This window comes from Sphaerodactylus townsendi, linkage group LG15 (assembly GCF_021028975.2).
Source record: "Sphaerodactylus townsendi isolate TG3544 linkage group LG15, MPM_Stown_v2.3, whole genome shotgun sequence".
Classification (NCBI taxonomy): Eukaryota; Metazoa; Chordata; class Lepidosauria; order Squamata; family Sphaerodactylidae; genus Sphaerodactylus; species Sphaerodactylus townsendi.
This window is the reverse complement of record NC_059439.1, coordinates 36860718-36873809: the sequence shown is the minus strand read 5'-3', so window position 1 is coordinate 36873809 and position 13092 is coordinate 36860718. Positions and strand designations below refer to the sequence as shown.

Here is a 13092-nt window from a genome sequence, read left to right as displayed (position 1 = left end):
GAAGCAACTGAAAACCCCAAGGGACGATTTCTTTCGAGATGCTTCCTTTCTGCGCAAGGGGAAGTTTCCTAAGTCCAAAGATAGGAAGTGGCGAAAGGTTTTTGTCAGCTTGAATCATAGGCGTGAAAGGGGTCGCTTTCCCAGGTCTGCTTATAGCAAGCAAATATCATTATGATATCGTTCCCTGCCCAGAGGGGCCCAGGGACCTCCCTTGAGCAGCAGTGGCGTAGTGGCTAAGAGCAGGTGCACTCTGATCTGGAGGAACCGGGTTTGATTCCCAGCTCTGCCGCCTGAGCTGCGGAGGCTTACCTGGGGGATTCAGATTAGCCTGGGCACTCCCACACACGCCAGCTGGGTGACCTTGGGCTAGTCACAGCTTCTCGGAGCTCTCTCAGCCCCACTGACCTCACAGGGTGTTTGTTGTGAGGGGGGAAGGGCAAGGAGATTGTCAGCCCCTTTGAGTCTCCTGCAGGAGAGAAAGGGGGGATATAAATCCAAACTCCTCCTCCTCCTCCTCCTCCTCCTCCTCTTCTTCTTCTTCTTCTTCTTCTTCTTCTTCTTCTTCTTCTTCTCTTCTTCTTCTTCTTCTTCTTCTTCTTGAAGAAGGGTTGGACCCTGTACCCTGTCTGACCTCAGCAACTACTGCAGAGTCACTAAAGCTGAATGTGGAGAGGGAGAAGAGGGGGGGGGGATCCCCAGGGGAAAGAGGAATGGAAGAACTGGTGAAAAGGGGGGGATTCTTGGCTGCTGATAAAATCCTAAGAGTTGGAAAGGGGCCTAAAAGGGCATCTAGTCCAATCCCTTGCTTAAACGAGATCCAAAGGGTGGGGCATTGTCAAGTGGTTGTCCAGCTGCCCTTTGAAGAACTCCAGCCAGAGAGTGGCTGCTCCCCCATCCTCAGGTCTCTGGTTCTGTTACTGAGCCACACTGATTCGCTGTCTCCAAATGAAAGCGTCAGAAGAGCCCTGTTGGATCGGACCACTGAGGGACCACCTAGTCCAGCATCCTGGATCCCACAGTGGCCAATCGGCTCCTCTGAAGGTCCAGCAACAGAGCAGAGAGACTGAGTCCCTCATAAGAACATCAGAAGAGCCCTGCTGGATTAGACCACTGAGGGACCACCTAGTCCAGCATCCTGGATCCCACAGTGGCCAACCAGTTCCTCTGGCGATCCAGCAACAGAGCAGAGAGACTGAGTCCCTCATAAGAACATCAGAAGAGCCCTGCTGGATTAGACCACTGAGGGACCACCTAGTCCAGCATCCTGGATCCCACAGTGGCCAATCGGCTCCTCTGAAGGTCCAGCAACAGAGCAGAGAGACTGAGTCCCTCATAAGAACATCAGAAGAGCCCTGCTGGATCGGACCACTGAGGGACCACCTAGTCCAGCATCCTGGATCCCACAGTGGCCAATCGGCTCCTCTGAAGGTCCAGCAACAGAGCAGAGAGACTGAGTCCCTCATAAGAACATCAGAAGAGCCCTGCTGGATTAGACCACTGAGGGACCACCTAGTCCAGCATCCTGGATCCCACAGTGGCCAACCAGTTCCTCTGGCGATCCAGCAACAGAGCAGAGAGACTGAGTCCCTCATAAGAACATCAGAAGAGCCCTGCTGGATTAGACCACTGAGGGACCACCTAGTCCAGCATCCTGGATCCCACAGTGGCCAATCGGCTCCTCTGAAGGTCCAGCAACAGAGCAGAGAGACTGAGTCCCTCATAAGAACATCAGAAGAGCCCTGCTGGATTAGACCACTGAGGGACCACCTAGTCCAGCGTCTTGGATCCCACAGTGGCCAATCGGCTCCTCTGAAGGTCCAGCAACAGAGCAGAGAGACTGAGTCCCTCATAAGAACATCAGAAGAGCCCTGCTGGATTAGACCACTGAGGGACCACCTAGTCCAGCATCCTGGATCCCACAGTGGCCAACCAGTTCCTCTGGCGATCCAGCAACAGAGCAGAGACTGAGTCCCTCATAAGAACATCAGAAGAGCCCTGCTGGATTAGACCACTGAGGGACCACCTAGTCCAGCATCCTGGATCCCACAGTGGCCAATCGGCTCCTCTGAAGGTCCAGCAACAGAGAGAGACTGAGTCCCTCATAAGACATCAGAAGAGCCCTGCTGGATCGGACCACTGAGGGACCACCGTAGTCCAGCATCCTGGATCCCACAGTGGCCAATCGGCTCCTCTGAAGGTCCAGCAACAGAGCAGAGAGACTGAGTCCCTCATAAGAACATCAGAAGAGCCCTGCTGGATTAGACCACTGAGGGACCACCTAGTCCAGCGTCTTGGATCCCACAGTGGCCAACCAGTTCCTCTGGCGATCCAGCAACAGAGCAGAGAGACTGAGTCCCTCATAAGAACATCAGAAGAGCCCTGCTGGATTAGACCACTGAGGGACCACCTAGTCCAGCATCCTGGATCCCACAGTGGCCAATCGGCTCCTCTGAAGGTCCAGCAACAGAGCAGAGAGACTGAGTCCCTCATAAGAACATCAGAAGAGCCCTGCTGGATCGGACCACTGAGGGACCACCTAGTCCAGCATCCTGGATCCCACAGTGGCCAATCGGCTCCTCTGAAGGTCCAGCAACAGAGCAGAGAGACTGAGTCCCTCATAAGAACATCAGAAGAGCCCTGCTGGATCGGACCACTGAGGGACCACCTAGTCCAGCATCCTGGATCCCACAGTGGCCAATCGGCTCCTCTGAAGGTCCAGCAACAGAGCAGAGAGACTGAGTCCCTCATAAGAACATCAGAAGAGCCCTGCTGGATTAGACCACTGAGGGACCACCTAGTCCAGCGTCTTGGATCCCACAGTGGCCAACCAGTTCCTCTGGCGATCCAGCAAGAGGGCAGAGGGGCCAAGACCTTCCCCTGGTGTTGCAGGAGCAGCCGTGGCGTAGGAGGTTAAGAGCTCGTGTATCTAATCTGGAGGAACCGGGTTTGATTCCCAGCTCTGCCGCCTGAGCTGTGTGGAGGCTTCTCTGGGGAATTCAGATTAGCCTGTGCACTCCCACACACGCCAGCTGGGTGACCTTGGGCTAGTCACAGCTTCTCGGAGCTCTCTCAGCCCCACCTACCTCCCAGGGTGTTTGTTGTGAGGGGGGAAGGTCAAGGAGATTGTCAGCCCCTTTGGGTCTCCTACAGGAGAGAAAGGGGGGATATAAATCCAAACTCATCTCTTCTTCTTCTTCTTCTTCTTCTTCTTCTTCTTCTTCTTCTTCTTCTTCTTCTTCTTCTTCTTCTTCTTCTTCTTCTTCTTCTTCTTCTTCTTCTTCTTCTTCTTCTTCTTCTTCTTCTTCTTCTTCTTCTTCTTCTTCTTCTTCTTCTTCTTCTTCTTCTTCTTCTACTGCAGAGCAACACAGCTACCCTTTGAGACTCTGCCTGGGTACTGATGCCGGGTCCAGAGGGATAGAATGGGTCCGGTTGTCTGCTTAAAAGCAGTGCTCTGGGAATCTAGCCTAGATTGGGTAGAAGAAGAGAAGAAGAAGAGTTTGGATTTATATCCCCCCTTTCTCTCCTGTTAAGGAGACTCAAAGGGAACCATTTCAATCTCACTTCCCCCCCTCACCACCAACAAACACCCTGTGAGGTAATTGGACTTTCACGGAAGCTCCGAAGAACTGTGACTAGCCCAAGGTCCCCCAGCTGGCGTGTGTTGGAGTGCACAAGCTAAACTGGTTCCCCAGATAAACCTCCACAGCTCAAGTGGCAGAGCGGGGAATCAAACCCGGTTCTCCAGATTGGAGTGCACCTGCTCTTAGCCACTACACCACGCTGGCTGTCTAGAAGAAGAGCTGGATTCAAGTCCAGGAGACTTCTCCCTGTGATACACCTCTGAAGATGCCAGCCACAGATGCAGGCGAAACGTGAGGAACAAGATCTACCAGACCACGGCCACACAGCCTGGAAAACCCACAACAACCAGTTGAATCTGGCCGTGAAGGCCTTCGACTAGCTAAGCAGGGTTGGACCTGGCTAGTAGACCTCCAAGGAAGTCCAAGTTTCCTACATGGATGCCAGCAACAGCCAACCACCCCCTGTGTCTCTTTTCTTGAAAACCCACAGGGCGGCCTTCCTCGACCCGTTATCTCCGTGGTTCCTCGCTTTTTAGCCACTGCTCAGTACACAACACTGTCATCAAAACAACTCCCACACAACCCCTCCAGTCACAAGTTAAAAATTAGGACGGAGAAACAGAACCCTGGACAAGGCAACTTTGTTTAAATATTGCCACAGCGTTCGAAGGAGTCTCCAAAGCTTAGCCCTTGCTGGTCTGCAAGGCGCTCCTGGACTTCAATCCAGCTCTTCTTCTTCTTCTTCGAGAGCCAACATGGCGTAGTGGTTAAGAGCAGGTGCACTCTTATCTGGAGAACCAGGTTTGATTCCCCTGCTCTGCCACTTGAGCTGTGGAGGCTTATCTGGGGAACCAGATTAGCTTGTGCACTCCAACACACGCCAGCTGGGTGACCTTGGGGTTCTTCGGAGCTCTCTCAGCCCCACCCACCTCACAGGGTGTTTGTTGTGAAGGGGGAAGGGCAAGGAGCTTGTAAGCCCCTTTGAGTCTCCTGACAGGGGGGGGGGGGGAGACATAAATCCAACTCCTCTTCTTCCTAGGTATCCCAGTGTCAAATTATTATACAGTCGTGTCCAGTTAGATTGGGGGTTCAGGGGTGCCTTAGAGACCAACAGGGTCTAAGGTTTTGAGAATCCACGCACCATGTGACAGACCCTTTTGAGAGCTTTGCTTCTCCAAAGCTTAGCCCTTATGGCTCTATAAGGCACTCCTGGACTAGAATCCAGCTCTTCTACGGCAGACCACCACCCTACCCTAGGAAACATTTAGCCAGGGGTGACCTGATGCCAACCATCGGTCTATCCCACCTCGCAGGGTTGTTGTGAGTGTGAAATCAGGGCAGCACTTCAGGGTCTTGAAGCGAAGGTGTGTTCTGAAGACAGGTCTTCCTTGGGGGAGGACAACGTCGTGTGGGGGGGGGGACTCTGACGCTCCACACTCCCCCCTCCACCCCTGCCCCCCCTTTCCAGGTCAGCGGGGCCACGGCGGCTGCCAGCCCGTGCCTGGCGAGTGCGTCACCCTCCCGGGCCGGGGAAGTGGTGCAAGAAAGAAGAGGCGCTTCCCCTTCGCCATCCTGCCCTCCCCGGATGCCTCGCATATTTAGGACGCCGCCCGGCTCCACCCCGCACTCAGCACAGGCGCCGCCGACGGCTCCGGAGCGGCTCCGGAGCACAGGACGCGAGGCCGGACCGGGACTCGCGCCGCCGCCGCCGCCGCCGCCGCCACCTGCCAGGTGAGTGTCGGGGCCAGGTGGGCAGCAGGGTGTCCGGGCACGGGCGCCGGAGGGCAGGGCACGACTGGGACGGAGGGGGGGGAGGTCACCTGGACCCCCCCAAGAGACCCGGCAAAAGATCTAGCCCTCAACAGGGAAGAGGGGGTCGTCTGGAGATGGGGTTGCCAGTTTCCAGGTCTGGCCTGGAGACCTCCCGGGATGCCAGCTGGAAAGTGCAGCTTTGGAGGGGAGGCGCGCGGGAAAGGGGGGGCTCCTCCTCGACGGGTGGATTTGGGCATTGGGAGGGGCGAGGAAGAGGTGGGAGGAATCGAGGGGCCGCGGAGGGGCGAGGTGGGCTTCCCACGGGTGGGTGTTTCTTGGGGGAGGACAAGGCTCGGGGTAGGTGGATGGGGGGGGGGGACTCTGGAAATCCGGATTTCTTTGGGATTGGTGGGGGGGGGAAGAGAGTTGAAGACCGGAGGCCCCACCAGGCAGGCGAATGGAGACAGGGGCCAGTAGGGTTAGGTGGCAAATGGGCGCGCGGGGGGGGGGGGGCGAAGGAGTCTCCCCGATGGAGCCGGCGTGATGCGGCCAGGGAAGCTCCCCGCGCTGCTTGGCTTGGGGGGCGAACCGAGTCAAGAGTGAGCCCAGATCGGGGTGCCCGGGTCACGGGTGCGAGGAAGTCGGACGAGTTGCTAAAAAATGGGTGATGCGGCAGGAAGGGCGATCCCGGCCGGGGAGGAGGGTGCCAGGGGCGCTAGGCGGTGCATGGGAACTCTTCTGCGTCTTGTGGCCCAAGGAAAGGAAGCAGGTGTCAGAGAGGGACCAGGAAACCTGGCCATGTGGGCAGCCTTGCCTAGTGGTTAGAGCGTCAGACTAGGGCTCTGGGACTCGGGGGCCCGGGTTCGAAACCCCCCCAGTAATCCTGCTGGCCGACTTGGGGCCACCCACCCACTGCCAGCCTGCTGCAGTGGTTCAGTGGACTCTAATCTGGAGAACCGGGTTTGATTCCCCGCTCCTCCCCCTGAGTGGCAGAGGCTTATCTGGTGAGCCAGATGTGTTTCCACACTCCTGCATTCCTGCTGGATGACCTTGGGCTAGTCCCAGTTCTCCTGAACTCTCTCAGCCCCACCTGCCTCACAAAGTGTCAGTTGTGGGGAAAGGAAGGGAAATGAGTTTGTGAACTGCTTACAAGAAAGAAAGGCAGGGCGTAAGTCCAAACTCTGCTGCTGCTGCTTCTCAACCCAGCCCGCCTCATAGGGTTGTTGTAAGGATGAAACAGACAAGGACATTGGGAGCGGTTTTGGGTTCCTATTTGGGAGAAAGGTGGAGTATAGATAAGGTACATTCTGAATACCATTTATTTTTGGAGAAAACTTGATATACTGCCTCTCCAGAGACCTGCTAGAGGTGGAGGGGTATAGATTCCCCCCAGCCCTCCACTGTAAAGTATTTCTGCAAAAAAACTTTTGTTAGCCTTCCCCTATGATTGGAGGCAATTTATAACCCTGCACCTTATCGTTTAGTTTTACGACAACCCCTATCAGGCAGGTTAGAAAGAGAAAGAGACAAACACAGTGTGTGTGTGTGTGTGTGTGTGTGTGTGTTTGCTTCCAGACTGTACAACAGTGGCAGCGAACCTTTGGCACTCCAGATGTTATGGACTACAATTCCCATCGGCCCCTGCCAGCATGGCCAATTGGGGCTGATGGGAATTGTAGTCCCTAACATCTGGAGTGCCAAAGGTTCGCCACCACGGCTGCACAAGAGCTTTTCAGCAGAGCAAGGATTGCGGGGCAGAATTGACTGGGGAAATGGTCCACAATGGCTTGCTACAGAGAGCCACGGAGAATGAATGAAGCACAAACACAATTGGAGCTCCCGTTGAGGTCCCTCGGAGGGTGTTCCAGGATTTAAAGAAATCCAGCAAGCTTAGGGTGTGGCTCGGTGACTCCCAAACTTGATGTTGGGGCGGTGAACGGATTGTGGGTGCCGAACTGGGAGAGGAAGGCAATATTCACCTTGGAGAAGTAAAGGACCCCCCTATTTTGCGGGAAGCATGTGGTGTTATGGCAGCGGGCCGTTTGATATACTGTTCTCGTGGCTAATTTCTGAAAAGAAGGGAAATGTCCCACTCCAAGCGGTTGGAAGGCACAAGATCTGGCCTGTCTATCCCGTTGCAAACACATGGAGCCGCCTTATGCTGAGTCAGGTTCTTTGTGCATCAAAATCAGTAGTATCGTTTACTCAACTGGCAGCTGCTCTCCTCAATCTCTGCCAGAGGACTTTCATACCGAACCCTCTTTTAACCGGGGAGGCCAGCGGTACAACCCACACGACCTTCTCTGTCTAAAGGAGAGGCACTACCGCTGTGCCTCAACTCCTCCCATGGCAATGAAATTGCACTCTGCACATGTTCAGAAACATTCTGGTCTTCCTGGCTGCTTCGATAATCCAAAAGTTTAGATTGAGTTTTCCTCCCTTGCTGTGTAGAGTCATTAAAGCATAGGTGTCAAACTCATGGTCCTCCAGATGTTATGGACTACAGTTCCCATCACCCCCTGCCAGCAGCGTGCTGGCAGGGGATGATGGGAACGGTAGTCCATAACATCTGGAGGACCGCGAGTTTGACACCTATGCACTAAAGTTATGAGTTATCACATGCATTTCATGGTCTCTGTTTCTCTTTCTGCTCTTGGATCTCAGAGAAGGATGGCTGTCTTGGGAGGGGGGATCCAACAGGTTTTCTGTGCTTTTAGCAACTTGATAACAGACAGAAGTTCCACAGGTGCTGTTTTTCTCAGCATGGCAAAAAAACCCCACAACCCTCTTCTGTTAGATTGCTGCTCTTTCCCTGTAAGGCACAGGTGTCAAACTCGCGGCCCTCCAGATGTTATGGACTACAGTTCCCATCATCCCCTGCCAGCATGATGCTGGCAAGGGATGATGGGAACTGTAGTCCCTAACATCTGGAGGGCTGCGAATTTGACACCTATGCTGTAAGATAAGGAAGGGCAGTTTCTCTAGAAGTGTCTCATGGGATCCAGGAATCCTGCGTTTTTTGCCCGGTGCAGGCAAGTAACTCCTGGGTTCCCGGCTCCGGCTCCAGGGTTTCTGTTGCTCTTGCCTCATTACCAGTTGTGGCTCAACCAGAAACTCAATTTCATCTGTGCCAGCCTGACGAACCGGCAAGACCCACAGGTCCTCCTGGGCTGCGGAGGCACACACGTCTCTTAGCACCGGGGCCGGTTTCCATCGGGTACCTGGCAGAGACACGGGCGTGACCCGGAGGAAGATGACTAACTTTTTCCTCATGGAGGGGTGTTCCCAAAGAGGCCCACCCTGACACGTGCGCACAGACAGACAGGTAGCTCTCCTGCTTCCGTTTATTCTGAAGACCTCTGGTCACACATGAAAGCTGGCTGACACTGAACCAGACCACGGGCCCAACAGAGTCAACCTTTCTGCTCAGACTGTTCTTTCGCATCCCCTACTGTGTGCATTTCAAGCGGCATCAAGGGGCAGCAAACCGGGTCTTCAAGGCACGGGGCGTACGGAGGTGGTTTGCCATTGCTTGCCTTGGTGTAGTGGTTAAGAGCAGGTGCACTCTAATCTGGAGAACTGGGCTTGATTCCCCGCTCTGCTGCTTGAGGCTTATCTGGTGAACCAGAGTAGCTTGTGCACTCCGTCATATGCCAGCTGGGTGGCCTTGGGCTAGTCACAGGAGATTGTCAGCCCCTTTGAGTCTCCTTTCAGGAGAGAAAGGGGGGATATAAATCCAAACTCTTTTCTTTGTGTAGATACCTGGGTCTTCAAGGCACAGGGCGTATGGAGGTGGTTTGCCATTGCCTGCCTCTTTTAATTACCTGGGACCTAGAAGCTGCTTTACTTCCCAGCTCCGATGAGGCCAGGCTAACCAGCTCAGGGCCATTCACCTCCTGCCGGGTCTTTTAAACTGGAGTTGTGGGGAATTGAACATGGGACTTTCTGCGTGCAAATCAAAAGCGCTACCACCCCTTCCCTGACACTTACTTCCCATTGAAGGGTTTTAAGTCTCTGGGCCTGAGGATTTCAGTCTCCTTAAGATGATACTGACGGTCTGACCTTTGGGGACAACAGTATGCCAAGTGGTTTTTGTGGACTTTGCAGGTAGAAGATGCCAGGATAAGTCTATGCTATCTTTATGCACACCTTCCAGTGTGGCGTAAACAGCGCGGTGTAGTGGTTAAGAGCAGGTGGACTCTAATCTGGAGAACAGGGTTTGATTCCCCACTCCTCCACCTGAGTGGCAGAGGCTCATCTGGTGAACCAGATGTGTTTCCACACTCCTGCATTCCTGCTGGGTGACCCTGGGCTAGTCACAGTTCTCTCTGAACTCTCTCAGCCCCTCCTACCTCACAAGGTGTCTGTTGTGAGGAGAGGAAGGGAAAGGAGCTTGTAAGCCACCTTGGGTCTCCTTACAGGAGAGAAAGGTGGGATATAAATCCAAACTATTCTTCTTCTTCCTCTGCTGGAGGAATCCTGAGCAGAAGATTGTGTGTGGTCTGCTTCAGCGTAACAACCATGCACGCAGATTACTTTGTCGAGCTGGTGCTTTTGAGCTGTACGCACTGATATGCTGCAAAACCTAAGCCCAGAAGTAACGGCAGAATTTCCAAACTAAAGCTAGTATTGCAACTAAAAAGCACTTTAAATAACAGCATAAAAACTCAGCAGCAATACACAAAAGATCCCCAACATTTAAAATAATCCTTTTCAAAGTGGTGAGTTACCTGTAGATAGGTGGGTAGGGTGTGGGAGATGTCTTAAAGAGCCCCCCATCCTCCAGACACACAAAGTGAGCTAGCCAGAAGTATGATATCTGTTCTGAGCTTAAACATTTGGAGTAAGGTAAAAGGAGAGGGTGCTTTTGAGCATGTGCGGTATTCCCTTTCCCTCCTGACTGAGCCATCAAAGTGGGCCACGTGAAAATCCGGATTCCGTGGGAAAGTGTCCTGAATTAAACCCCTGCCACTGAATTTCGCGCTGGTCCGCACCGTGTCCTGTCTGTGCAGTTTTCCCTCTGCAGTTCTTTTCCTTCCTGACTGTCTGACGTGATCTTGCTCAGCTTTAAGAGCAGAGCGAAAACTTTTCCTTCCTAATCCCTTCGTGTTTTTCTTGGCCGAATCCGCTTTTTATTTGTTTTTAATTGGGCGCTACCGACGTGTAAAGAGGAGGATTTGACACCACTTTGTCGGCCTGACTGATTTTATGACTTGCTTTTACACTCGGTCTGTTTGTTTGATAATGGTTTTACTGGGTGGGTGTGGGCGTTTGGGGCTGGCAGAAAGAGCCCTCAAGTCACAGCCTGTAGGTTGAGGCGAGCGATGACAAACAGAGACAGCTTGCCATTGCTTGCCTCCGTGTCGCGCCCCTGATGATCTCCTACTCAAGTGCTAACTGGGGTCAATTTTGCTTACTTTCTGAGATCCGATGAGATCCAGCTAGCCTGGGCCGTTCATAGAATCGTAGAGTTGGATTTTCTCTACCGAGACTTTGTGTTTAAAGGCCACAGGCCAGAGCTATTTCATAGAATCATAGAGTTGGAAGAGACCCCAAGGGCCATCCAGCCCCACCCCCTGCCACGCAGGAACACACAATCAAAGCACCCCCAACATATGTTCATCCAGCCTCTGTTTACAAACCTCCGAAGAAAGAGACTCCACCACACTCTGAGGTAGTGCCTTCCACTGTCTAACAGCCCTGACAGTCAGGAAGTTCGTCCTAATGTTTAGGCGGAACCTCTTTTCCTGCACCCCGTGTCCTAGTCTCTGAAGCAGCAGAAAACAAGCTTGCTCCCTCACCAACATGGCATCCCTTCAAATATTTAAACATGGCTGCCATGTCCCCCCTTGACCTTCGCTTCTCCAGACTAAACATCCCCAGCTCCCTAAGTCTCTCCTCGTAGGGCATGGACTCCAGACCTTTTACCATTTTGGTTGCCCTCCCATCAGAGCAGGTTATTATGAGCTTGGGAACCTTGACTAGGCTGAGAGAAATGCAGGGCAGTGGTGGGATTCAAATAATTTAACAACCGGTTGGAGTGCTGTGTGGTTTCCGGGCTGTCTGGCCGTGTTCTAGCAGCATTCTCTCCTGACGTTTCGCCTGCATCTGTGGCTGGCATCTTCAGAGGATCTGATGAGGATCAGACCCTCTGAAGATGCCAGCCACAGATGCAGGCGAAACGTCAGGAGAGAACGCTGCTAGAACACGGCCATACAGCCCGGAAACCACACAGCACCCCAGTGATTCCGGCCGTGAAAGCCTTCGACAATAACAACTGGTTGTTTACAAGCGCCATTTTAACAACCAGTTCTGCCGAAGTGGTGCGAACCGGCTGAATCCCACCACTGATGCAGGGTTCAAGTATTTTTAAATGACATGGAAACTGCAGAGAAAATATTCCCCACTTCTGATTGGGACTATAGTCTTGTCCATGCGGATTTGCCTTTCCGTGCAACTTGGCCTCACAGCCAAGAAGCAAGCTTCGGTCAGCATCTGGGCCACAGTCAGCCAGGAAAAAGGGCAGAGATTCAGGATGCTTAGAGCTTCCTTGACCCCGGTTTCTCTTCCTAAATACTCACGTGAGGCTCTTCCTGGCTCCCTGAGACTCTTTGGCCCCAGAGGGGAAAGAGGAAGACAGACAAAAGGGAAATACAGCTTTGCACAACCAGTTATTAAAAGGTGGAATCCGCTGCCAGAGGTCGTGGGGATAACCACAGGCTCTGGCAGCTTTGAACGGGGATTAGACAAATTCATGGAGGGCCAGTCTATCCACTGACCGTGGTGACTCATGGGAAAATCTCCGTTTTGAGGCAGCGAACCTTCGCAGCGTCCCGGTGCCAGGAGGCATCGTCAGGGGAACGTGCTGTGGTGTTGACTCTCCAGAGGAATTGGTTGGCCGCTATGTGAGCAGGATGCTGGATTAGATGGACCACTTCTGGTTTTCTTGGGAAACCTGAGGGAAATTGAACTTTGGAGAAAAGTAGCTGGAAATCAGCCTTTGTTTATTCTGGCCTAGAGAGGAGAAGGAAGGGAACCAGCTAGGGCAGCGGTATCCAACTCTGACCCTCCAGATGTTCATGGACTATGATTCTCACAAAACTGAAGAAATATGCTGTTAAAAGCAGGAATAATCTCCAGACTGTAGCTATTGGGTGGGGGGTGCATTTGGAAGCAACATCCCTCCCCCAGTAATTGTCAAAATCCCACCTCTGAAGCCCCCGTTTCCATTTAAAAACAATTCTAGCCCTTTTTGTTACAGAGATAAAATGGAAAATGTGCACGCTGTTGTCCTGATTGCCAGGGGAGAAACAGCTGCCAGGTGGCTGCAGCTGAGTCGGTTAACCCCTTTGTGACCAAATTCATTCTTTTTCTGCTCTGCCCCACCAGTTTTTCTGCCTGTTTCTTTCTTGCTTATTCGCCTCTCTTAAGTGAGAACTTCGGTCAGAACGCTTCAGCGAAAGCTGCGCTATTTTGGGGTTACCGAGAAATTGGCTTCAGGAGTTTAGGGGACCCTAAAAATGAATGCCTAGTTTTTACTCAGCCCCGTGATCTGTTGCAAATCACTACCAATAAGCCACCTGCCTGTAATTGCCCCTAAGCATGTGCAGAATATCTTTTACTTCCCAATGAACAATCACTGTCATGCTTCTATTGTCAACTCTTCCCCATTCCCAAAAAATCTGGGATTCAGGCTGATGTTCCGGCAGGATCGAATTCCACTATTTTCTTTCCAGAACAGCAAAGGAGGCATTTTCGT

At 52.9% G+C, this 13092-nt stretch overlaps 1 protein-coding gene across 1 annotated transcript in view; it reads left to right on the top strand.

The window, feature by feature from the left end:
- The first annotated feature begins 4015 nt into the window (after positions 1-4015).
- TGM1 (transglutaminase 1) overlaps positions 4016-13092 on the top strand; it is a 68572-nt gene continuing 59495 nt past the window's right edge. The window contains exons 1-2 of the mRNA XM_048516835.1: positions 4016-4101; positions 5050-5312. Of these exons, the coding sequence (XP_048372792.1) occupies positions 4016-4101; positions 5050-5312 (349 nt within the window). The remainder of the gene's footprint in view (positions 4102-5049; positions 5313-13092) is intronic.